At 47.9% G+C, this 22,487-nt stretch overlaps 1 protein-coding gene and 1 long non-coding RNA gene across 3 annotated transcripts in view; one reads left to right on the top strand and one right to left on the bottom strand.

Moving 5' to 3' along the window:
• Positions 1 to 18,236, top strand: part of HCK (HCK proto-oncogene, Src family tyrosine kinase) — a 42,970-nt gene extending 24,734 nt beyond the window's left edge. For both annotated transcript variants that reach the window (XM_047851691.1, XM_047851692.1), the window contains 8 exons: positions 461 to 564; positions 3,482 to 3,631; positions 4,166 to 4,318; positions 5,789 to 5,968; positions 6,769 to 6,845; positions 13,128 to 13,281; positions 14,128 to 14,259; positions 17,713 to 18,236. In XM_047851691.1, the coding sequence (XP_047707647.1) occupies positions 461 to 564; positions 3,482 to 3,631; positions 4,166 to 4,318; positions 5,789 to 5,968; positions 6,769 to 6,845; positions 13,128 to 13,281; positions 14,128 to 14,259; positions 17,713 to 17,912 (1,150 nt within the window). In that variant the 3' untranslated portion in view covers positions 17,913 to 18,236. The remainder of the gene's footprint in view (positions 1 to 460; positions 565 to 3,481; positions 3,632 to 4,165; positions 4,319 to 5,788; positions 5,969 to 6,768; positions 6,846 to 13,127; positions 13,282 to 14,127; positions 14,260 to 17,712) is intronic.
• LOC125161727 (uncharacterized) lies at positions 606 to 22,468 on the bottom strand. Its single transcript, XR_007150735.1, has 3 exons — positions 22,382 to 22,468; positions 22,024 to 22,149; positions 606 to 1,056 (listed from the first exon to the last, which is right to left on the bottom strand). It is a non-coding gene; the product is annotated as an uncharacterized LOC125161727 (long non-coding RNA).
• Between the last annotated feature and the right edge of the window lie 19 nt (positions 22,469 to 22,487).

Genomic DNA, 22,487 nt, shown 5'->3' with positions numbered 1-22,487 from the left:
ATTTTGACCACAGTTGGTTAAGACTGCTGTTACCTTACCATTCCTGTCTTTCCATCCATCACCATATCCCTAACACTGGGTGGCATTGGAATGACCCATGGGCATTTTGTATTTGTAATGCTGTATTCTTTTTCTTTAAAAACAGTTTTCTTTTTCTTTTTTTGTTTTTTTTTAATAGTCTTTTGGGGAGGGGGGCTCTTTCTTTTGGTATCATTTTTCTTAAAGAAATCTCCCCAAATTGCATAAGTTTCTATCTCAGCAAACTGGATTCACTCCTAGTAAAAATGTCTCTGTTTTGATTTCAAATCGCCATTTGGGAATGGTGACTTTTCCCAAAAGAATCTTGTAGGAAAATGAACGCTGCAGGAAGCCAGGCACTCCGTCTCCTGGCGCCCCGTGGAGGTGGTACAGGACTGGCCTACTCCGAGGTTCACACAAGGCTCCCACCCCTTTCCACCAGGTGGTTCTTCAAGGGCATCAGCCGGAAGGATGCGGAGCGCCAACTTCTGGCCCCGGGCAACATGCTGGGCTCCTTCATGATCCGGGACAGCGAGACCACCAAAGGTAACACAGCCCTCCCCACCCTGCCCGCCCTGCAGGGGTACCCCAGGCATGACTGGCCGCCAAGCTCCCTCTGCAAATGCAATTCCCTCTGGCTGAGTAACTCACCCAGCCCACCAGACTGCCAAATTTTCTCCTGCCCTTTGCTCGAGCCTGGTTTGGGTCTTCTTAGCTTCTGTAGTTCCTGGTTGGGTCCCTAGAAGTAAGCCCCAGTGCTTGTGGACCCTTAACAAAAATATTCTAGTGAAGCTTGATCTTTACCAGCTTGTATTACTTAAAATACCCATCGCAGTATATCTTGTCCACAAAGCTGATTGCGCCTCCTTCCATAAGGAAGGGGTAGACCCGCCCGCAGGAAGAGCCCCAGGCCAGGCTCCTCTGAGACTGCTTCAACTGTCTCTTTTGATGTTTTTTGGAAGTTTTGATGTTGGCGACCTGCTTCCTGAAGTTCCTGGGCGGTGAGGTTGGTTTTCTGCAGGGCCGTTGCACGGGAAGCTAGAACAGTACCCAAAAACATCACATCACTCAAACTGGCATCAGTTGAGGCTAACTTTCCCAAAGGAAGGAATAGAAATAAGGAGTCTCGTGATGTCAGGTTTCATACATGGAAGCGTGTTTACTAATATGTTTAGACTCGAAGCTGCTTGGTTCAGATTAGCCAAGTAAATTGTACAAAGTGTGACCCCACGGTACCCTAAGCAGTTTTGGGGACATCCAACAAAGGCGTCTGTGTGGTCCTCTAGTCTACGGCTGGATGTCTGAATTGGCCAAGCCTGAACATGGCAGGATAACGCCACTCACAATCAGTGTTTCAGACCAGTGAATATTTAGGCTTAATTTTCTCCTACCCAACAAGCCCCCTTCAAGCCCAGGGACAAGAGAAATAGGACAAAAAGGCAAAGCTGTATACAACCCCCAGCTTCTCCTCTCCAACTGCTCCCAGGGCAGCTGGGGGATTGGTTGAGCTGGTCCATTCTGTAGATAGAGGCTGAGAAGCCAAAGAAACAACCCAGACCTGCAGGGCAGAAGGGTGAGCCTGGTTCCCTCTCACAGCTCTCCAGAGGTAGGGCCGTAGGGACCACCCATTTAGCCAATTTAATAAAAGTGGCAGCACGAGTGCCCTGAATCCCAGCCTGCTGTTTCTTGGATTCTGCCCCACCCCATCTAGCATCAGCCAAGCCAGCCTCACCTTGGCTGGGCAGAGTGGCAATGAGTGGGGTGGGGAGCCAGCGGCCTGGGTTTGAATCCTGGCTCTGCGGCTTACCAGCTGCATGGCTGTGAGTTAATGCACCTGCCTGGACCTCAGTCTCCTTGCCTGTAAAATGATGGTGCTATAAAACCTGTACCATGTGGGGTTATTCATTCATTATAATAAGTTATGTAATTCATTATATTCATATAATTACAATTCATTGTAGAGGCTATTATTCATATTTATTCATAGTTTATTTGGACAAAGTTCTTAGGACAGTGGCTGGCATATATGGTCACTTGTTACTCATGCAACAATTTAAACCCCTGCAAGATCCTGAGACACAGTGGAGCAATGGAGCTCCATTGTGATGGAGCAAACTGAGAGACAGAGAGGCTAATAGCGTGCCCAAGGACACACAGCTTGCAAATGGCAGAAGTATGGTCATGGACTGAAAGACTTGGGTGTTTCTGGTCTATGCGATGTCATGCACATTAGGTTCTATTCTTGCGGTCACAAATTACCACGAACTCTGTGGCTCAAAACAAGATAAATTTATTATCTTACAGTTCTAGAGCTCAGAAGTCTGAAATCAGTCTCGCTGGCCTCAGGTCCCGGTGTCCGCAGGGCTGGTTCCTTCTAGAGACCTCAGGAAATAATCTGATTCCTTGCCGCCGTCAGCTTCTAGAGGCCACCGGCATTCCTTGGCTCATGGCCCCTTTCTCACTTCTCTCCAACTTTGTGTTTCCATCTTCGCATGTCATAGCATTGACTTCAACCTTCCCACCTCCTCTTATAAGGACCCTCGTGCTTCCATCGGGCCCACCTGGACAATCCAAAATAATGTCCCATCTCCAGATCCTAATGGAACCACATCCTCCAAGCCCCTTTACTACATAAGCTAAGAAAGTCATAGGTTCCAGTCATTAGGACAGGGACATCTTGGGGGGCTGCTGTTCAGCCTACCACAACATTTCATGTTTACATTTCAATAACCAGACTGCATTTTGTTGTTGCTAATTTTTTGTTTGTTTCTGAGTAACGTATTTACCAATCCGATGTGGTGTCTTGGCTTTTGTGATAGATGATAGATAGATATAGATGATAGATAGATAGAGAAGTGAGAGCCAACATTTACTGAGTGTTCACATCTCGGGTGCTACATTGCATTACTTCTGTTATTTATTTATTTATTTATTTATTTATGAGAGAGAGAGAGAGAGAGAGACAGAGAGAGAGAACAAGCGGGGGAGGGGCAGAGAGAGAGAGGGAGACACAGACTCCGAAGCAGGCTCCAGGCTCTGAGCTGTCAGCACAACACCCGACACGGGGCCTGAACCCACGAACCGTGAGATCATGACCTGAGCTGAAGTCGGACGCTTAACCGACTGAGCCACCCAGGCGCCCCAGCATTACATCTTTTAATCCTCAGGCAATGTGATAAAGTAGGGGGAGTCATGGTGACCAATCCCATCTCACAGATGAGGAAGCCGAGGCACACGGCAGTGACATAGCACTTGTTCAGAGTCTGTCCGCTGGACATGGAGGAGGCTGGACAAGAACCCAGACGGCCTGACTCCACAGCCCACTCTTGACTCCCACTGCCCAGGTGCCCACACAGTGTCAGCAGTGGCCTTACAGGGGTGTCGGGAGGGGGTGTCAGAGTGCTAACACGAGGTGGCAAGGCTGAGACCCCACTCCTGAAGGATTTCTCTCTGGCCAATGCAGGAAGCTACTCTTTGTCAGTGCGAGACTACGACCCCCAGCACGGGGACACGGTGAAACATTACAAGATCCGGACCCTGGACAGCGGGGGCTTCTACATCTCCCCACGGAGCACCTTCAACACCCTGCAGGAGCTGGTGGCTCACTACAAGAGTGAGTCCTGCCCAGGGCTGCGTCCCAACCAGCGTGGACTCGTCTCTCAAGAATCCTAGTGAAGGGTGCCCTGTAGCCTCTAAGGCCTGCCGAGCTCTTCCTGACCCTCCCCAGACAAATAGTTGCTGTGAGGGTTTTTTTTAATGTTTAGTTTTGAGAGAGAGACAGAGACAGAGAGAGAGAGACAGAGTGTGAGTGGGGAAGGGGCAGAGAGAGAGAGGAAGACACCGAATCCGAAGCAGGCTCCAGGCTCCGAGCTGTCAGCACAGAGCCCGACCTGCGGCTCCAACTTATAAACCACGAGATGATGACCTGAGCCGAAGTCGGACGCCTAACCGACAGAGCCACCCAGGCGCCCTGACAAATAGTTGCTTTGATTCTCCTGAAGTCTCAGGCTTGTTGAGCAGGAGGGTCAAGGTGGCATCTTGGGAATGTCCCCGATGGTAGCAGCCACAGGCAGAGGACAAGGCAGGGAGGCCTCCAAGCGGAAGCCTCTAGCTGGCTGCCCTCCACTAACCAAGGGCTCTGTTCCAGAGGGGAGTGATGGACTCTGCCAGAAGCTGATAGTGCCCTGCGTGTCCTCCAAGCCCCAGAAGCCATGGGAGAAAGATGCCTGGGAGATCCCACGGGAATTACTCAAGCTAGAGAAGAAACTTGGAGCCGGGCAGTTTGGGGAAGTCTGGATGGGTAAGGATCCAGGGCCAGAGGGTGGAGGGAGGGCAGAAAGACAAGGAGGTCTTTGCTTCCAGGAACGGACTGAGGCAAAGTGGGGATGCCACCGGGTGTAAGGGGAGATTGGAATAATAACCATAAAGGAGCAATTCCTTTGATAGCAACCACATTGTCCTGCTATGCAAACACTGATTTGCCTTGGAGGCCAGGCTTGTTGGGGTCCAGATCTTCCTTCTGGGAAGGAGGAGTCCTGGACGAGGAATCTGCTTCCTTGTGTGGAGCTGGAACAGTCCACCAGTCTGGGGTGGAGATAACCAGAGGCCTCCTAGGATGATGAAAAAGTGGGGAAATGTAGTTTGGAGATTTTCAGGTAAGTTCAATGTTGTCAACTGATGAACAAGCTGCCCTGAGCGTTCGTCATGTGCCCAGCGCCATGCGAAGGCATCGTGGGGCACCCAAAAGGCAGGCTGTCCGGCCCCTAATAACTTGAGAACAGCAGTGCCTTCTCTGCAGGATGTGGGGTAGATGCCTGGCCAGTGCCCGGTGCACTCCACCATGTTCCAAATGGGAGCGAAGGTGACTTACAGAGATGCAAACAATTCCGCCAGAAAAAATAAGTTTAAATTTCATGTATTTCAAATACATTTACTAAGACCCTGTTGTGTGCCAGGTATTGAATAAGAGAATGTGGCAGAGAAAGTATAGAGAAGAGTGTAAAATGGATCTGGGTGATAAGGTTAGAAAACCAAAAATATTATGTAAGGCCTTAGACTCTCACCACAGGAAGACCTCAGATCTGGATTCGAGCTTCCTGGCAGCCAAGGCAAAAATGGAAACACAAGTAATTATGAGATTTACAAGATCAACAAGATGAAGCAGGGGTGTGGTGGGTTGGGTCCCTGTGGTGGGAGGGGGAGTTGGGTGCTTGAGAGACTGATTAGGCAGGCTGATTGGTGCACAAAAAGGAAGGGGGAGTTTGGTGGATGAGGAGGTGGGCAAAGCGGGCAAGGCCAAATCATGCAGGGCCTTGTGGACCGTGATATGGCTGGTGTTTATTTTGAGAGCAGTGTTAAGATTAAAACATTTTAAGCAAAGATAGTGTGTATGTATGATTATGTGTCAAAGCAAAAGTGATGTGTGTGAGTGTGTGCCCATGCGTGTGCAAGTAATAACTGAGCGTTGTTTTGAGGCGATTCTTGAATCCTGACAACAGCCCTTCAAAGGCAGTACTGGTCCTTTCCACTTGGCACATGAGGAAACCACAGCTCAGAGAGGTCAAGTCACTTACCCAAGGGCTCACGACCAGGAAGTGGTGAACTGGCCCTCCAGCTGCATCTTTCTGAGGCCAAAGCCTTTCCCTTTCTGAGGACTTAGATAAGCAGGGAAGGCTTTCTGGAGGAGGCAGGCCTGCAGCAGGGCCTCCCAGAGCTGTGGGGAAAGAGCAGTGGGTTCTGACCACCTTTCCTGTTCCCTCTCCTGCTCCAGCCACCTACAACAAGCACACCAAGGTGGCCGTGAAGATGATGAAGCCAGGGAGCATGTCCGTGGATGCCTTCCTGGCAGAGGCCAACCTGATGAAGACTCTGCGGCATGATAAGCTGGTGAAACTGTATGCAGTGGTCACCAAGGAGCCCATCTACATCATCACAGAGTTCATGGCCAAAGGTGCTGCCCTCCGGGGGCTGGGGATGCAGGCCGTGGCTCATACTAGTCGATGACGGACTCAGAGGTGACTCTGACATGGCTCTTGCCCTCAAGATGCCCCTGGTCTGGCCAGGAGCTCTTCTCGAACTTGAGTACTTGGGCCTCCATTGGCAGTGAGTGGCCCAGCCCTCCTGGTTCATGGGGTAAAATCATGGTAAGGGGATGCCAGAGGACGGGGAGCTCACGGAGCTACAGGAGAGGACAGTATGGCCAGAGCCCCGCTGGGTAATGCTAGAAGAGGCTTAAGCCTTCGAGGCTGGGGGCGGCTCCCTGCCTCACCAGCCATCCCTCCTGTGTGGACCATGCTCTGGAAAAGAGTTGGCCAAGCACTCGTTCCGAGCTGCCCGCACCCGGCCGACCCGTGATTTCTCAGGGAGTTTTTTTAGGCCACCGCTCCACAACCATTTTCAATCCCTGCCCATTTTTCGATAAACAGCAGCACGTCACGCAACCTCATTTAGTGCAATCTGGAAACCTGAAAATGCTTTTCATTTTCTAAATACACAGTTATGCCGGCGCCCTAAAGCCATGGCCCCGGTCCACCAGGATCATCAGAAAGCTCTCTCTCCGTCAAAAGAAATAGTGATTGCCCCCCCGGTCTAGGAATCACAAAGTCATCTTTAAAAACACTCCAACTGTATGTCTCAAACACAAGGAGTGGCAAGTAAATGTTTTTATTGAAGTCTATCACAACGAACAACTTTAACCATTCACCAAAACAGTGACCACAGTCCTGTGGCTTCCCCCCTGCCCCCCCACAGGAAGCCTGCTGGACTTCCTGAAAAGCGCAGAGGGCAGCAAGCAGCCATTGCCAAAGCTCATCGACTTCTCAGCGCAGGTGAGAGTCTGATGGGGAAGTGGGGGAGGGGACAGGAATTCAATGATTTATGTAACACGTTTTCATTGGACACGTGCTGTAATAATAGCACGCAATCATAGCTAACATGTACTGAGCGCTCAGAACAACAGTCCAGCTGACCCTCCAACAGCACAAGTGAACTGTGGCAGGTCCACTTATAAGTGGGTTCTTTTTTTTTTTTTTTAACTTTTTCTTTACATTTATTTATTTTTGATAGAGAGAGACAGAGCACGAGTGGGGGAGGGGTAGAGAGAGAAGGAGACACAGAATCCGAAAGCAGCCTCCAGGCTCTGAGCTGTCAGCCCAGAGCCTGACACGGGGCTTGAGCTCACCAACCCCGAGATCATGACCTGAGCCGAAACTAAGAGCCGGATGCTTAACCGACTGAGCCACCCAGGCACCCCGCGGATTCTTTTTTATAGAGTACAGTACCGTAAATGTACGTTCTCTTTCTTATGATTTCCTTAATACCATTTCTCTTCTCAGGCTTGTTTTATTGTAAGAACACAGGATATAATACACATAACATACAAAACACGTATTAACCAATTGTTTATGTTATCGGTAAGGCTTCCCGTCAATAGTAGGCTATTAGTAGTTAGGTTTTGGGGGGAGTCAGAAGTTATATGTGGATTTCTGACTGTGTGGGGGTTGGTGCCCCTGACCCCTGTGTTGTTCAAGGGTCAACTGTATGCTTAAACAAAAAGGGTTTTTTTACATTTATTTATTTTTGAGAAACAGAGTGAGACAAAGCGTGAGCGGGGGAGGGGCAGAGAGAGAAGGAGACACAGAATCTGAAGCAGGCTCCAGGCTCTGCGCAAGCGGTCAGCACAGAGCCTGATGGGGGCTCGAAACCACAAACTGAGATCGTGACCTGAGCTGAAGTCAGATGCTCAACCGACTGAGCCACCCAGGCGCCCCAACTGTATACTTTTTATGTGTCTTGTAGGTACTGGTTCATCCAGTCCTCACATGAACCTTAGAGAGTGGGATTTTTATGATCTGTTCTTATGGAACAGACTACTCCAAAGCTTAGTAGCTTGAATTAACAGCAATGTATTATTTCTTGTGATTCTGTGGGTTGACTGGGGTTGGCTGGGTGGTTCTTCTGTTCCACATGGTGAAACTGAGGTCACTCATGTGGATGCATTCTGCTGAGAACTTGCCTGGGGCTAGAATGGCCAACATGGCGGCTCATCCTCCGGGGTCTCTCTCCTGTGGACCTTTGTCACTTGATAGTCCAGTCAGAGCCTCTTTACAGCATGGTGGCTCGGTTCCAAGAGGGAGTATTCCAACAGGTCTAGCTCTATGTGCAAGGCCTTGTGAATCCTCACCTCCTATCATGCTTGCTACTGTTTCATTGGCCAAAGTATGGCCCGCAGCCCAGTCCAGAGTCAGTGTGGGAGGGGACTGCACAAGGGCATGAGTCCCAAGAGACACAGTCCATTGGGGGCCACCAGTGTAGCAGTCTGGCCACAGATAGGTAATTGTTACCCCATTTTACAGAATAGGAAATTAAGGCAGAGAGAGGAAACTGAGGCCCAGTGAGGTTAAGTAGTTTGCCTAAATCACTGTGTTGATTTGGGGGGATATGGCAGTGAATGAAATGGAGAGTATTTCTCTCCTTCCAGAGTTTATGGACATTAAACAACTGAATCTCTGAAAGAGCCATTACCCAAGTGATCCTGGCTCAGCGTCAAAAGAAAGCAGTATCCAGCAAAACAAATAATGTGCACAAACCACAGAAGCACTCTTAAAATCCCAATTTCTTTCTCATCTTCCCTTTACTCTTTGCAGCTCTTCTTACCCGCGGCCTGAGTGCTTTTCACTTCTGTCCTCTGTCATCCTCTCCTCTCTGTGGGAAACCGGGAGGAAAGGGATGCTGTGGGAGTACATGGCTAGAGCATTTATCATGGTCCAGGAGCAACCCAAGAGGTCTTCCCAGAGGAAGAGGCTTCTAGGCTGAATCCTTAAGGGTGAGTGGAAATTAGGCAGCTGAAATGGAGAGAGAAGGGTATTCTAGATAGAAGAAACAGCCTGTGCCAAAGCCCATGGGGGAAAAACAAAAGAGCTGGGCCTGGTCAGTTGGAACCTGGGACTGGCAAAGATAAAGGGGGTGTGGTTTGCAGCCTGGAGGGTGTTAAGTGAGACGCGCCTAGGGCCTAGGGCTGTGTCTTCTGGAGATCTTTAAGGCAGAACTCATTTGAGTATGAAAATCCCAATGGTGGGGGAGGGGATGTCCAGAGGTATAAAAAAAAAAAAGGCCTTAAATTTTTTTCTAATGTTTATTTTTGAGAGAGAGAGAGTCAGACAGACAGAGCATGAGTTGGGGAGGGGCAGAGAGAGAGGGAGACACAGAATCTGAGGCAGGATTCAGGCTCTGAGCTGTCAGCACAGAGCTCGATGCAGGGCTTAAACTCACGAACATCGAGACTGTGACCTGAGCCGAAGTCAGACACTTAACCGACTGAGCTACCCAGGCATCCCAAAACAAGGCTTTAAGTTTTGGAGCCTGGAATGCCAGAGGCACATGGAAATCAAGGCCTGATATTTATTTTCACTGTAATGGTCCCTGTCCCTAGGCAAACAATAGTCTGGCCTGTAACTAAATTATAACCATCAGACTGGCAAGTAATCTTGCCGGGGGAGAGTCAGGCTGGGCAGAAGCCACTCTCCCTGTGTCACAGATGGGAAAACAGAAACCAAGGGAGCGAAAGAGGTTCCTGGCCCTTGTATGTCCAGGGCAGAGGGTCTGGGGATAGGAAGGAGGCAACCTGGGGACCTGGTCTTCACCTCCAGTCCTAGAGAGGCAGATTGTGCAGTAGAAGATGCCCCAGCCCTGTCACCAACTGGCCGTCTGGGCCTCAGATCTACCATGAACCTGAGTGTCTTCATTTGTCAAATGAGGGAATTAGACCACATCTGTACTTTTCAAGTTCAAAAGTCCTTTTTTAAGCCATAATTCTGTTGATCAAATGAAATCTTATATAGCAGCTGAATATTTTGTTTAATTTTTTAAAAACGTTTTTATTTATTTTTGAGAGAGAGAGAGAGAGAGAGAAAGAGACAGAGCATGAATGGGGGTGGGGCAGAGAGAGAGGGAGACACAGAATCTGAAGCAGGCTCCAGGCTCTGAGCTGTCAGCACAGAGCCTGATGTGAGGCTCAAACTCACGACCTGAGGCAAAGTCAGATGCTCAACCGACTGAGCCACCCAGGTGTCCCAGGAGCCAAATATTTTAAAACAGAGCGGCTCTGATTGAAGAGGGTGCCCTTTGCTTTGTCCCGTCACCCACAAGACGACCTTGAGGTATCAGTAGGAGTCGGTTTGAAGAGCCCGGAGCTGGAACAGCCCTACAGACCCTTCCAGCCCTAATTCTGTGGGCTCCCCGATAACTCTCAGAAGTAAACCCAAGTTTTTTTTTTTTTTAATTTTTTTTTTTAATTTTTTTTTCCACGTTTTTATTTATTTTTGGGACAGAGAGAGACAGAGCATGAACGGGGGAGGGGCAGAGAGAGAGGGAGACACAGAATCGGAAACAGGCTCCAGGCTCCGAGCCATCAGCCCAGAGCCCGACGCGGGGCTCGAACTCACGGACCGCGAGATTGTGACCTGGCTGAAGTCGGACGCTTAACCGACTGTGCCACCCAGGCGCCCCAAGAAGTAAACCCAAGTTTTAATGCTTAACATCAAGGCAGGCTGCTTGGTGCTTATGAAATCTCACCCTCTCAGCGACTCCTAGTTCTTAGACCACCCCTGAGCCCAGGGAACCTCTTCGTTACTCATTCAGGTGACAAACCCTTGAGAAGCAACGCCGTGTAGGTACATGGGCAGAGGAGTCACACAGAGTTTTGGTATTGATCCCAGTTCTGCCTGTGTAGCTTTGAGCAAGTTGCTTAACCTCTCTGAATGCCACTTTCCTCAACAGGGAGCATGAATAGCCGCTGTTAAAGTGGATACTTACGTGCCAGACACTGTTGTAAACCCTTGATGCAGGCATGGAGGATCAATCCTCACATGACCCCTCAGAAGCAGGTTCTATTGTTGCCTTCCTTTTACAGAGAAGAAAAGGCAGGCACAGAGGAGTGAAGTAGCTTGCTTGAGATCACAGAGCTGTGGGGCTCAGGCTGAGCTGGTCCAACTCCGGAGTCACTGAGGCATTAACCTCTACTATCTCCCAAATTGGGTGAATCCCACCTGCCCCACTGAGCATATGTGAAAATCAATAACGTGAATGTCTGCCTGTGGGCACTAAAAAATGGTAACTGGTAGCATGAGTGCCTGTTCTTTCAAATCTAAGGCCACAAATCCAGGTAGAGTAATGGATTAGTGCACAGATGCTGAGCTGGGCTTTTGGGGTTCCAATCCTGGTCTCCACTTGGACCAGTTACTTATTTCTCGAGGATTAACCTTTCTTGCCTGGGAAATATGGCTGATAGCAATCGTGCCTCCCCCAAAGCACAGAGTAAATGCGATTTCAGCTCAAGTATCATCTTCTGATAAATGAATAAACGACAATGTTTTCCATTAACATAATAACCCTTGTTAACTCTTCTGTCGTCTAAGGACTCCTGATAAATGTCCCCCCTCCCCCCGCCCCGGCAAGACCTTGTCTCATCTCACCCCTAGCCTGCGATTCCCAACAAAAGCACAGTCTCAAGTTTTTGCTGGAAAGCTTGAAGCCTCACACCTCAGTTCCAGTAGCCATGGGTGCCCCCTGCTGGCCACTTCCCAAAAGTGTACCCCCCCACTTGCCTCTGACCTTGAGTAGGCTTGTGTTTTGGTTTGGTCTGTCTTGCCATGCTCCCCTATCCCACCCCCCAAATCTCACCAGATTGCACCCAGCTGCAATCCTCCAAAACAATCCTCCAGTTCTGCAGTAATTAGAGGCAACGTGGGGCACAGGTATTGGAAATCCACAGACTGGTTTGAATCTGGCATTCAAAATTTTCCTGGTTGTATGATCTGGAAAGTGTCCCCCCTCTATAAAACATATAAACGTATTATAATGAGACCTGGCCCAAGGAGCTCAAAGCCCAATTTGTAAACTGTGAGTACTGTTTTCTGGGTGTCTGGGAGCTCATTATAAACCTCTTTATGAGAGTTAAACGCACAAACCCTTGTAAGTGAAAAATGTCTCTGAGGAAAAAAATCCCACATCTTTCTGTCAGAGGCTTCCAGGGACCCATTCATTGTGAATAAGAATCCTCCATACAGGGGCACCTGGCTGGCTCAGTTGGAAACGCATGCAACTCTTGATCTCGGTGTCATGAGTTCAAGCCCCATGTAGAGATTACTTAAAAAATATTTTTTTAACTTAAAAAAAATCTTCCATATAGTCTATTGTTCATTCAGCAGCCATAATGGCATTAAAATATGTATCAGGCCATGTCATACTCCTGTTCCAGTCTTTCTACCATCCTCCCATTGCACTCAGAAGACAGTCCAACCCCTCTTCAAACCTAGAAGGTTCTTCACAATCAGCCGCCTCCCTTTCAACTTCAACTCCATGTGGCAACTTCTGCTCCATGAACACCCAAACTCATTCCTACCTCTGGGCCTTTGCATATGATGTTCTTGCTGCCAGGAATACTCTTATTTCACACACTTAGTACCACCACTTGGATCTTTGCCAAAAATTCACCTCCTCAAAGCAGCCTTCCCTGACCACCCAATCCAAAACAGCCCTCTACACTTCATGTCCTGCTTCTGCTTTATCCTTTATGGCACTTACCGCCACCTGCAGGGGCATTGCCTGCCTCAGCACCCGCTCAAGTAATAGGCCTGGCACCCGGGAGACACTCAGTAGATTTTTGTTGAATGAATAAATGAATTTTCCCCACCCAAGCTTGAGAATGAAGAAGGTACAAGAGATATACAGCAGAGTATGACATTAGCCTAGGTTGTCCCCAGAAAGAGGGCTGGGGATGAAAGTACCTCACAGTATCCTGGTGTGTGTGTGGGCGGGGGAGGCTCCTGGGAAAGTAATGCCATTGCTTTTTCCTCAAAGTAGTCTCTGGGAGTTTGGGAACCCTAGAGAAAAACCCCCAAAGAGAACCAGGCCCTGAGATTCCCCCCAGCCTGGACATGAAGGTAGAGAAATGCCAACCTGAGCTCAGGACCCTTCCATGAGAAAGGGGGAGCTGCGTGCGCACACTTCCCCGTTTTCTCAAACTTGCATGCTCCTCTTGTGTTTTGGGGTGGGACCCACCTTGGGCTGGGCCACTTGTGAGGATGAAGGTGTCTCTGTTTTGGGTGGAGATTGCAGAAGGCATGGCCTTCATCGAGAAGAGGAACTACATTCACCGAGATCTCCGAGCCGCCAACATCCTGGTCTCTGCGTCCCTAGTGTGCAAGATTGCCGACTTTGGCCTGGCGCGTGTCATTGAGGACAATGAATACACGGCCCGGGAAGGTAGGGAGCGCCGCCCAGGGACCGTGGGGCCACTTGGGTGGGCTGTGAGTGCTGAGAGTTGAGACATGTGTCTGTCCTGGCACCAGCTCTTGTCATTAAGCTTGATGGAGTCCTTCTGGATAGAGTCTCCAGGCCTGTAGTCTCACCCAGTGGCTCTGATCAATTTTAGGTTGCGCTAGCCAAGTGCATGTTGGATTTAAGGGGAGGGCAACTTTGTGGGTAATAGATGGAAACTGGGAAAAATCCAAATGTCCATAAGTAGTAGAATGGATATATAAGTTGTGGTACATTCATGTAATATAATGTTATGCAGCAATGGAAAATTCCAAACCAGTGCTACATGCAAAAGTCATTGCAGGATGGCTCCATTTATATAAAATTCAGAAACAGGCAAACTTGCGTATGAATAGCAACATTATTCATAACAGCCAGAAAGTGGAAGCAACAACAGAATATTGTTCAGCCACAAAAAAGGAACGAAGTACTGATACATGCTAACCGTGGATACACTTTCAAAACATCATGTTAAGTGAAAGAAGCCAGACACCAGGATGGCATATTGTATGATTCCATTTATACGAGGCCTTGAGGACCCCACTCTTCAGGAGCTGTGGTTCACTGGAGTATCAGCTGAATCAACGAGGGGGCCCAGAGTGTCAGCTCCCCCGCCACACCCCACACCCCTCTGCCTGTTCCTCTCCACTCTAGATATCTGTCCTGAGGATAGATACCCCTTGCTTCCGCGGAGGCGGGACTGAAGGGTGTGCCCCTGTCCTATTCCCTAGCACACACCCAGCCCTGACTGCTCCCAGACTCTCGCTGACTCTGCTCTGTCCAACCCCACAGGGGCCAAGTTCCCCATCAAGTGGACGGCTCCTGAGGCCATCAACTTTGGCTCTTTTACCATCAAATCAGACGTCTGGTCCTTTGGTATTCTGCTGATGGAGATCGTCACCTATGGCCGGATCCCTTACCCAGGTAGGGAAGGGGGCATCAGCTGCGCCTGCTTCCATGGCCCAGCCTGGGTCCCTTCACTTGTCAGTGTGTCCATTCAGGCAGAGATCTTGATCCTTGCCCCCAACCTCCCCTCACCTGCCCCATCTCAGTTCAATGTACCACCATCCACCCAATTTCTTAGGCTGAAAATCTGGGGGCTTCCTTGGTCCTTCCTTTTCTCTCACGCCTTGCTACATCCAAGCAGTCACAAGATTCTGGCCATTTGACTCCAAAATACACACCCAGGGGCACCTGAGTGGCTCAGTTGGTTAAGCAACCGACTCTTGATTTTGGCTCAGGTTATGATCCACGGTTCTTGAGTTCGAGCCCTGCAGTGCAGAGCCTGCTTGGGATTCTCTCTCTTTGCCCCTCTCCTGCTCATGCTCACTCTCTCTCTCTCTCAAAACAAATACACTTTAAAAAATACACATCCACTTTTTTTTTTTAATGTTTATTTTTGAGCATCATGATCTCACAGTTCGTGGGTTCAAGACTGGCGTCGGGCTCTGTGCTGACAGCTCAGAGCCTGGAGCCTGTTTCAGATTCTGTGTATCCCTCCCTCTGTCCCTCCCCCGCTCATGCTCCGTCTCTCTCTCAAAAATAAATATTAAAAAAAAATTTTTTAAATTTTCCCCACCAGACACTGAGCTCTATGAAGCCAGAAAACACGTCTATATTCCTCATTAATATATCTGCACTGCTCACCTCTGTGCTTGGCACATAGTCGATACTTAATAACTATTTGTTGAATGGATGAATGTATCCCCAATGTCTATGGGCAGCACCCTATGCTGAATAGACCACGTAGGTACAGATATACCCAACATGTAGATTGCCCAAGACTCAGTAAATAATGTCATTTTCTGTTCCTTTTTGGTCAGGATGTGTCCTTATGGATCTGTAGCCAGAATGCTGGGAAGAAGGGGAAAGGTAGATATAAAGGGTCCCTGACTTTATGTTCTTGCCCCATCCACGATTACACTTTGAGAAATTCACTTCGCTTCTTCTACCCCAGTGTTCTCACTTTTTAAAAATATAGGCAATGACATCAACCTTGCAGAAGTGGTTATGAAGATTAGAAATAGGGGCAGCTGGGTGACTCAGTCAGTTAAGCATCCAACTCTTGATTTTGGTTTAGGTCATGGTCCGCGGTGTGTGAGTTAGAGCCCCGCACTGGGCTCTGTGCTGAGAGCGCAGTCTGCTTGGGATTCTTAAAAAAAAAAAAAACTTGGGGCGCCTGGGTGGCGCAGTCGGTTAAGCATCCGACTTCAGCCAGGTCACGATCTCGCAGTCCGGGAGTTCGAGCCCCGCGTCGGGCTCTGGGCTGATGGCTCAGAGCCTGGAGCCTGTTTCCGATTCTGTGTCTCCCTCTCTCTCTACCCCTCCCCTGTTCATGCTCTGTCTCTCTCTGTCCCAAGAATAAATAAAAACGTTGGGAAAAAAAATTAAAAAAAAAAAAACAAACAAACAAACTTAATTTTAAAATTAAAAAAAATTAAATGTCTTTAAAAAAATATTAAAGGGGGCACCTGGGTGGCTCAGTTGGTTGAGCTTCTGACTTCGGCTCAGGTCATGATCTCACGGTTCGTGAGTTCAAACTCCACATCAGGCTTGTTGCTGTCAGCACAGAGCCCGCTTCAGATCCTCTGGTCCTCTCTCTCTGCCCCTCCCCCGTTTGCACTCTCTCGAAAATAAATTAAAAAGACATTTTTGAAAAGATTAGAAATAAAAGATGTAGATACTTGGTTCATTCATCACTATTGATCAAATACCTACTATGTGTTGGGCACTGAGGATACAGTGAGAGACGAGGTCTCTGCTCATAAGGAGCACATCCTAGGCTGGCAGAACACATACAAAAGGGACAGGTGGAGATCACTGCTGAGGAGAATATGAAGCAGGACGTGTGTGAGGGAGTGACATGGGGCACCTGTGAGAGAGGGTGACATGGGGCTCCCCAGCATCTGTCAGAGCAGGTCATATGTGACTTGAAAGACAGCTCAATGAGGATCTAGAGAAAAGATTCCAGGGAGAAGGCATTGCTTTGCTAGCTCTTAGGCCCGGAGGTGTGCCTGAAGAAAAGCAAGGAAGCCTGGTAGCTGGAGACAAGGAATGAGAGCAGATGGTGAACAATGAGGTTGGCAGGGACCAGATCAGGTAGGGCCCACAGTCGTGGTGAAGGGTGTGGATTGTGGATGTTAGTCTAAGTGTACGGGAGCCATTGGAGAGTCTGGAGCAGGGAAGTAGCATCATCTGATTTCTATCTTTAAGTGATGCTTTGATTCAGCATGGAGAGTGGGTTGGGGGCTGGGGAGAAGGTAGCAGCCACAGCAGTGGGGACAAGGAGAGGTGGTGGAGACAGACGCAAGTTGGTGGGTTGATACTACATTTCAAAAGAAGGAAAAATGTGACTTGCTGATGTGGAAGGTGAGACAGAGAGAGAGAGGGAGGAGAACCAAGGTCGACCCTCTTGGTTTTAGTAGAGCAGCTGGGTAGATGTTGGTCGATGGTCTAGGGATAGAACTTCAAGAGTTCTGGTTTAGCCCTGTTAAATTTGACGTGACTTGTAATATCCAAGTAAAGATGGTCAAAGAAGCACTTGGATGTATGAGTTTGGTGCTCCAGACTGGTAATATAAAATCGGGGATCATAGACATGTGGAAGATTGTTCTTAGGGATACCCCACATTGGGGCGCCTGGGTGGCTCAGTCGGTTGAGCATCCGACTTTGGCTCAGGTCATGATCTCGTGGTGTATCAGTTTGAGCCTTGCATCGGGCTCTGTGCTGACAGCTAAGAGCCTAGAACCTGCTTCGGATTCTGTGTCTCCCTCTCTCTCTGCCCCTCCCCCGCTCATGCTCTGTCTCTGTCAAAAATAAATAAAACATTAAACAAAAATTTTAAGGATACCCCACATAAACATCAGTTGAACAAGGAAATGGTCCCACTCACAGAGTGACATAGAGACAGGCTGCCTGTTTTTTTCTTGAGAGTACACCAGTAAAAACCAGGCAATCGGTTATGGGACCTGAATCCATTAGGATGCATTAGGCTGGAAGTAACAAAATAACTAAGAGTGTGGAAACAGTAGGCGAGTTCTTAGTCCCCAGGATGAGGAGCCTGGCAGGATCATGTGTCTGTGTTGAAGGAAAGCGGAGGGGTGTATCTTCCAAGGCTTCTTTTCTCATCAGGGAGGAACACCTTTCCTGCAGTCTCCTGGGAGAATGCCCCTCAGCTCCCATTGGCCAAAACTGGGCGCCATGTCCCCGCCCTGCCTGCAGGGGAGGCTGGGGAAGGGGTATCTGGCTTTCCCAGTGGGAGGGGCTCAGCTCCCAGGAGAGGTAAGAAGTGATGGCTCCTGGGGACGCAACAGTGTCTGCCACCCCAGGATTCCCTGTCCCAGTCCCTCCCTTTTTCACTCCATGGCTCCTTCTCAGGGATGTCAAACCCTGAGGTGATCCGGGCACTGGAGCATGGATACCGGATGCCTCGACCCGAGAACTGCCCCGAGGGACTCTACAACATGATGACACGCTGCTGGAAGAACCGCCCTGAGGAGCGGCCCACCTTCGAATATATCCAGAGCGTGCTGGATGACTTCTACACGGCCACGGAGAGCCAGTACCAACAGCCATGATGGGTGGAGCCCGGGCAGGGCCGAGTACCCAGCTGACGCCCAAGAGGTGGTTCCAGCGCCATCTGCCTGGTGCCTGCTTGTCCTTCCCACTCCCGGACACCCACCCTCGTCCCAGCCACAGCGCCTCATCTGTCAGGTGGGTGGGCTGAACTGGACAATCTCTTTTTGACTCTAGCAATCTCCAGTCTGCCATCCTCAGGAGACCCCAAGTTGATATTTCTTCTAGTGCCTGGGACAGCTGGATTCCGGTTACAGCTGTGGTTTGGACGGGAAACTTTTAAAAATCATGAAATAAATATTTAAATAAAAGATACAAATGCTAAAGGCTTTCCTGACAGCTTGTCTTGTTCTGCCAGTTTCTGAATATCTATTTGCCTTTTTGCTAGATGACAAGACAGAAAGGGGCAGGGACCCTTCCAAAGACCAGCAGTCTGAAGAGAAATGGGGTCCGATGCTCCAGCTTTTCTAACTGCCCCCCAAGTAGTCGCTGGCTATGTTAGTTTCCTATGGCTTCTGCAACAAATGACCACAAACTTGGTGGCTTAAAACACAAATTCATTATCTCACAGCTCCAGAGGTCAGAGTCTGAAATGGGTTTGGCAGGGCTACGTGCCTTTTGGAGCCTCTAGGGGAGAATTCATTTCCTCGTCTTTTCTGACTTCGAGAAACTGACACATTCCCTGACTCGTGCTTTTCTTCCACTCGTCACTCCAAACTGCTTGTCGTCACATCTCCTTCCCTGACCGGCTCCTGCCTCCCTCTTTCACATGTAGGGATACCTGTTAGTACATTGGGCCCACCTGGAGAATCCAGACTAACTTTTCCCTTTCAAGATCTTTCATCACATCTGCAAAGCAAAGCCCCTTTTGCCATGTAAGGCAACATCTTCACAGGATCCAGGGATTAAGACAGGGACATCTTGGGCAGGGAGGAGGGGCCTTATTCTGCTAATCACATTGGCACTGGGATGCTGGATGGGTTGTGTCTCCAAAGAGCTGAGTTTGCCAAGATGATAGGAATGATTTTTCATGACTGGAGCCCGGACTTTCCTGCCAAGCCACAGTGATACTTGAGCTGGTTAGTCTGGGTCTCCCCTAGGGCTGCAGGGCTGTCCGAAGCCGGGGCATTTCCCATGGCCAAGCAGCCATCGTGGTTGTTAAGATGGTATCCACCATCGTAGGAATACCAGAGTCTGGAGATGTAGTTGCTGAGACGTATCTGGTTCCCTGCGTGGGAAGTTCTCAGTAGAGGGGAGGGAGATGTGGGAAGGAAGTAGAGAGGACAAGGATCAATGGGCCCTTCCTGCATGTTGTCTCAGTTGAAAGTGCCTGACATTAGCTTTCGTTGGAAGGGGAACAACAGGAGGAGGTGGACAGCGAGATGGGGGGCCAATGACACCTTTCTATATCATTGCATCCCCTGAAAGATTTACTTCACAGCACCTGCCAGGGTCCCCTGGAGCCCTATCCTGAATTGCTTCTGTACCCCCGAGTAGCACAGAGGAACTGGGTATAAGCAGTGGAAAGCACATCTAGCAGTGTTTCAACTTACCTAGTCGGTAACTGAATTTCTCTCCTGCTATCTTGTTTGGGATATGTTTTTGGGTATCTGAAAGTGGAGCTCATCTCCTACAGTAGGAATTTGCACTAATGATTTGTGGTGCATTGGATTGCTGTTCAGTGATCCATAGGAGGGAGCCTATTGCTACATGGACAAGACCAGGGGTCAATTACTACCCTCCTGCTCTTTCAGTTTAACTGCCCTATACTGTGATTTATCCATCTGGTCACAGGAAAGACAGATTAAAACATGGGGACATATACAACACCAAAGCACAGCCCATGAAAGAAAATATTGATACACTGGACTCCATTAAATTTAAAAACTCTGCTCTGAGAAAGACACTGTTAAGAAAATGAAAAGACAAGCTCCAATCTGGGAGAAAATATTTGCAAAACACATATCTGATAAAAGACCGGTATCCAAAATATACAAAGCATCCTTAAAGGCCAACAATAAGAAAACAAACAACCCAATTAAGAAATGGTCAAAGACCTGAACAGACACCTCACAAAAGAAGACATGCTCAGTCTGTTAAGTGTCCGACTTCAGCTCAAGTCATGATCTCACAGTTTGTGAGTTCAAGTCCCGCATCCAGCTCCGTGCTGACAGCTCAGAGCCTGCAGCCTGTTTTGGATTCTGGGTCTCCCTCTCTCTCTCTGCCCCTCCCTGGCTTGTGCTCTCGCTCTCTCTCAAAAATAAAATAAATGAACATTAAAAAAGAAATAACAGATATGCAGGTGGCAAACAAGCCAGCTGAGAAGATGTTCACCTGAGAAGACGAGAAGATGTCCAATATCATATGTCATCAGAGAAGTACAAATTGAAACAAGGAGATATCACCACACATTACTTAGAATGGCCCAAATCCAACCACTGACAATACCAAAGGCTGGCAAGAACTTGGAGCAGCAAGAACTCTCATTCATTGCTGGTGGGGATGCAAGATGGTGCAGTCACTTTGGAAAACATTTGGTCGCCTCTTACAAAACTACACATGTTCTTACCACACAACCCAGTAATTGCGTCCCTTGACATTTACTCAAGCATGTTGAAAACATGTGGAACCACATAGGAACCTACACGCTAATGTTTGCAGTAGCTTTATTTACAATTGTCAAAATTTGGAAGTGACTAGGATGCCTTTCTACAGGTGAAGAGATGAACAAACTGTGCTATATCCATATATTGGAATATTGTTCGGTGATCCAAAGGAACGAGCCATCAAGACACGGAAGAACCCTACACGCACAGAGCTAAGTGAAAGAAGCCAACCTGAAAAGGCTACACACCATGAAGTCCAACTGTGCCATTCTGGAAAATGCAAAACTTCAGAGATAATAAAAAGATCAGTGGTTGCCAGGGGTTTGGCAGAGAAGGAGGGATGAATAAAGAGGAACATAGGGGATTTTTAGGGTAGTGAAACCATTCTGTATGATACTTTTAATGGTGGATACATATCATTATCTGTCAAAACTCAATGCATAGCACAGAGTGTATTATAATGCAAATTATAGAATTAAAGTAATGAAAATAAAAATAATAATAGGCTCATCAATTGTAACAGGTAGCATACTAAGGCAACATGTTAATAATAGAGAAACTGGAGGCCAGGTGAGGGAGTATATGAGAATTTTGTGTTTTCTACTCATTTTTCTGTAAACTTACAACTGCTCTAAAAAATAAACTCTGGGAGCACCTGGGTGGCTCAGTCGGTTAAGAGTCCGACTCTTGATTTCAGCTCAGATCATGATCTCACAGTTCATGGGTTCGAGCCCCATGTCAGGCTCCACAGTGACAGCACAGAGCCTGCTTGGGAATTCTCTCTTTCTCTCTCTCTCTCTCTGATCCTCTCCCTTTCATGTTTTCTCTAAATAAATAAATAAATAAATAAATAAATAAATAAATAATAAGTAAATAAACGTTAAAAAACAAAGTCTGCTGGGGTGCCTGGGTTACTCAGTGGGTTAAGTGTCCAACTACTGATTTCGGCTCAGGTCACGATTTTTCATGGTTTGTGAGATCAAACCCTGAACTGGGGGCTCTATGCTGACAGCACAGAGCCTGCTTGGGATTCTCTTTCTCCCTCTTTCTCTGCTTCTCCCCCTCCCTCCCTCTTTCTCTCTCTTGCTCTCTCTCTCTCTCAAAATAAATAAACATTCTTTAAAAAGTCTGTTAAATAAAAAAACGAAAGAAAAAAAACATGGAAATAAATTTTGTGCCACCAATGCTTTGGGAAGGCTTCATGCACTCCTCCCCTGCAAGGTGGCAAAGGAAAGCGTAGATAAGATGCCCCATTCTAAGGGGTACTTGGGTGGCTTGATCAGTTGAGCATTGGACTCTTGATTTTGGCTCAGGTCCATGATCTCATGGTTCTTTTGTTTAAACAACTTTTTGAAAAAGTCTCTGGTAACACTGGTACTGTATCCACTTTACAGCAATACATGGAATAAATGAACTTTCAGATCTTTCCCAATTTTAACACCATGACTCTTTTGAGTCCCCTTTCCAGATATTGGAAATTGAGGCTTAGCAAGATTGAGTAACTTACCTCCAGTCACACTCTGAGGTAACCAGGCCATGGTGAAGTCCATATTCAAAGATGTCTTCCTCCATGAAATACGCTGCTTTTCATCGTTTAATAAGTAGTGTATTGTATTGGGCACCTACCATCTACCTGAAGGATTATAAAATAAATGTAAAAAGACAATTGTTTATTGAATACCTACCATATAACATTATATCATTAGATCCTCACCATAAGCCTATTATCATAATCCCTACCTATTTTGCCAATGAGAATAAGGTAGTACAAGGTTTAATAAAAGAGCGGATCCTACCCTCATAGGAATCACAATCTATTAGAGAGGATATAAAATAGTCAAGCAAATAATCATATACTTAATTACAAATTATTCTCGTAGTTGAACTGCTATTGGAGCTCTGGTACCCATCCCACTCATTAAATCAGGGCCTCAGGTAACCCTGGCAACGGGTCTTCCTGCCAATAGTAAA

This window comes from Prionailurus viverrinus, chromosome A3, assembly GCF_022837055.1.
Source record: "Prionailurus viverrinus isolate Anna chromosome A3, UM_Priviv_1.0, whole genome shotgun sequence".
Classification (NCBI taxonomy): domain Eukaryota; kingdom Metazoa; phylum Chordata; class Mammalia; order Carnivora; family Felidae; genus Prionailurus; species Prionailurus viverrinus.
The sequence above is the reverse complement of the archived record's forward strand: the minus strand, read 5'-3'. Positions and strand labels throughout refer to the sequence as shown.